At 36.8% G+C, this 3,567-nt stretch overlaps 1 protein-coding gene across 1 annotated transcript in view; it reads left to right on the top strand.

The window, feature by feature from the left end:
- The window catches only part of map4k5 (mitogen-activated protein kinase kinase kinase kinase 5), a gene marked incomplete in the record, with an annotated part of 103,698 nt that overhangs the window by 33,159 nt on the left and 66,972 nt on the right, over positions 1 to 3,567 (top strand). Inside the window, 5 exon segments of the mRNA XM_014023571.1 lie at positions 1,534 to 1,598; positions 1,674 to 1,729; positions 1,810 to 1,857; positions 2,447 to 2,489; positions 2,602 to 2,674. Coding sequence (XP_013879025.1) covers positions 1,534 to 1,598; positions 1,674 to 1,729; positions 1,810 to 1,857; positions 2,447 to 2,489; positions 2,602 to 2,674 — 285 coding nt within the window.

Genomic DNA, 3,567 nt, shown 5'->3' with positions numbered 1-3,567 from the left:
GTGGTGGGCAGCGCTAATCCAAAAATTAGCTCCGCAATTTCTAAAGTGCTTATGAAAATATTTAGGTTCGCAACTTCAAAAACGCTTATGAAATAGAAAAACTAGCGGAAGCTAATTTTAAAGTGCAAGTTCAATTTGACACTAACTGTCAACAATTCATGTACAATATATGTACAACACTGCCAACTAGCGGTGTATGAACCCTTTTACAGCTTAATCCTACAACCGCTGATTGCTGGGGATGTGATTTCATGAAACAGACCTTTAGCTCCTGGTGTAAAAATTAAAAAGTTGTTAAGGATTGCTAGTTCACCTGATTCTTGCAAAAGTTGTTGAAGATTGCTAGTTCAGCTGCTTCTTTGTCTTTTCTTTTTTTTGTTGTAGATTTTTCACTAAAGAAGCATCAATAACGTAATTTTAAAACTGTTTATTGGAAAACTGAAGCGATGCATTCCGGGTACATGATGGACTGACAGGAAACGAAAGTACGGGGAACAGGAAACTAGTATCTTCCTTTCAAAATAAGAGCTTGGATTTTAAAGTTTTCCATACTTTTTGTTGTTGCTCTAGTTGACCACTAGATGTCAGTCTTCATCAGCATAACATCTTTAAATCATTTCTGAGTCTCTAACACCATTGGCCAATTGTTTCGACCAATTACGTCAAGTATTGAGTTCCAGCATTTAAACTTTTTTTAAAAGAGCTCCGATTGTAAAATAAATCAATTTTAGTATGGATTACAAACATTAACTGTTTTCGCCCGGTCACTTAGTTCTAACCATTGCCTTCCTGCTATGTAAGCAGACACAAAGCATTGTGGGAAATCAGAACCGTGACCCAAAGCAACTGTCAGCAAGGATATATGCYTTCACAATAAGTGTGTTTACCTGGGAGGGGTGCTGTTCGATAGATCACGTATGTTGTGAGTCATTGACAGCCATACCTTCTGCTGTTCAAGATAATGATGAATGGTAGATAATTAGTTAATAGTGGTACTGCATTTTAATTTTAGAAAGCGCAAATCCACTTATGAATTATAAAAATTAGTCTGCTAAAGCGCAAATGAAATATTTAGGTCCGCAATTAGCGTATTTGCGCTTTAGCGGGCTGGTGCCCACCACTGGTTTCCAGGAATGCTCTGGGGGAAGTAGTGCTCTGGGGGGTGGGGACTTGGYTGTTTACAGAGCTCCAGGGAGGGGCTTTGAACAAATAGGCGGTGCTTTGTAAAAGCAAGCGTTTAGGCWGCTGCTAATGGCTACCACAGGAGATTTAAGGGTTTCCTCCTCAAACGTGCATGAATGAGTCAAAGCAACACTCTGGGCATGTTTTTGATGAGAGGATGATATAACATAATACAAAGCTCAAAAAATTTGATAATGCATATTACACCGACTTTAATTTGAAGAACTACTGTTTTTTTCTGTCCGAACTCCTAAGTTATTTTCTTGTTGAATTTTGCTAACTGTTTAGGCCAACTTGTAAAAACTTTTCTCAACCTAAATATTGTGGGTTTTTTTTTTTTTTTTGCTCCAGTCGAGAGAAGCTGTGGATCTGTATGGAGTACTGTGGTGGAGGATCTCTGCAGGATATTTATCATGGTGAGTTGTTTTCTGCTCCATAACTGCTAAAATGTTTTTAATCTCTGTTTACTGACTCAAATTATACTGAAACAGAGACAGGACCTCTGTCAGAAATTCAGATTGCATATGTCTGCAGAGAGACTCTACAGGTATGGTAGTTATTTTGTTTTTAAATAATATGAAGTCTTTGTACTTTTAACTAAACAAAATACTTTGTATTTTATTACAGGGTTTGGGTTATCTGCACAGCAAAGGCAAGATGCACCGTGACATCAAGGTAGCATAAATTTGTCTTTTTGTTTTAACATTTTCATTTTTAGCAAAGCTGTATTGATGCAAGTAGAAAGAATAAGGCTGAAATCTCAAAATTTATTAAACTTGTAAAAAYGTACAAGTGTAAGCACAAGAAATTGAGGCCTGATTGTTGGATATAGTAATGCAGCARAGGTGTGAACTCAGTTTGCAGAAAATACAGCTGAAGATGAGCTCATTTAAAAAAACGGTTGACCACTGAAACTACATGACAAGTTTTAGTTTCGGCTCTTCACGTCTGATAAATGCACAAAAGCCTGGAGCCTTACTCTAATATGTTATCGTAAAGGTCAGGGCTGGGCCTATTATCTTTTCTCAGCTCTACGCAGCAAGCACTTCCTGTTTCCTCTGCCCTCACCCGTATGATGCTACTTGTTAAAGTGGGAGCTCCATATTTCTTTCAGTGAATTTCTCCAGTATCACAGATTTTGAACGTGTTTATGTTGGCTGTGACCAACAGTTTCACAAGTGAGAGAAACTTGCACATAAATGCCACCTGATTGTGAGTTGTTTGAGCAAAACATCTTAACAAATGTTGTGGTGTTTGTTAACAGGGYGCCAACATACTTCTAACAGATAACGGAGACGTGAAGTTAGGTGAGATGCTCTTCCTAATACTTAAGGACTTTGAAAAAAAGACTTTACTTCTGGCTTTTTTAGCAGTGCATGTGTTACATAATCTGAAAAGCCCTGTCTCTCTTCGTTATAGCTGACTTTGGAGTTGCAGCCAAAATAACAGCAACCATTGCCAAAAGAAAGTCTTTCATTGGAACACCTTATTGGTAAGTGTGTCACTCTCCAGTTTGTGGTGAAATCAGATGTTATACTAGTTCAGTTTTCCWTTGTCTTAAAGTTGGACATTGAACTCTTGGACAGGGACCGAGGCCTGTATCCTGCTGATACAAGATTCTGTTCTGTCACTTGTACTGACCACTTGAATTATTACAGTATTAATATTAGGGTTTTCTTCCCTTTTTTATTTCAAAAGATCTCGTGATTTTATTCTTACTCTTAAAGGAATCTGACTAGTAGTAACAATAGATCTTATTTGATAAACATTTACTTCACCTATAAAAACATYATAAACAGCTGTTTAGTTTTTGTAATTTTTAAAGAATTAATGTCACATAAACGTTGCCATGTTATTTATGCTGCAAGGCATTCTGGGTAAGTGATAGACARGTTGCTCTGGTGCAAGTTCCATCCAGCTTGAATGTTAATTGTGGACAGCGTCTGACATTCAGCCCTTTTAGATAAAACTGGAGCGTATTGACAGAGAGGAAAAATGRCACAGCCTGCTACTGAAACTGATGAAGACTGAACGGATGAAGAGAGATTTGGACACGAGCTGTTTCTGCTRCTGCTTGCAAATGCTAACCTAGAGAGAGATTATACTGCAAACATACAGTATTCCCTTTCTATAACAAGCTGTTCATGGAAGCATTGGGATCAAAATATGGACTCGTATATTACAATAGTGCATTAAACAGTAAATATAGTGCATTAAACAGTAAATATAGTGCAGTAAACATTAAATATAGTGCATTAAACATTAAATATAGTGCATTAAGCATTAAATATAGTGCATTAAGCATTAAATATAGTGCATTAAGCATTAAATATAGTGCAGTAAACATTAAATATAGTGCATTAAGCATTAAATATAGTGCATTAA

This window comes from Austrofundulus limnaeus, unplaced genomic scaffold (genome assembly GCF_001266775.1).
Source record: "Austrofundulus limnaeus strain Quisiro unplaced genomic scaffold, Austrofundulus_limnaeus-1.0 Scaffold377, whole genome shotgun sequence".
Lineage (NCBI taxonomy): Eukaryota > Metazoa > Chordata > Actinopteri > Cyprinodontiformes > Rivulidae > Austrofundulus > Austrofundulus limnaeus.
The sequence above is the reverse complement of the archived record's forward strand: the minus strand, read 5'-3'. Positions and strand labels throughout refer to the sequence as shown.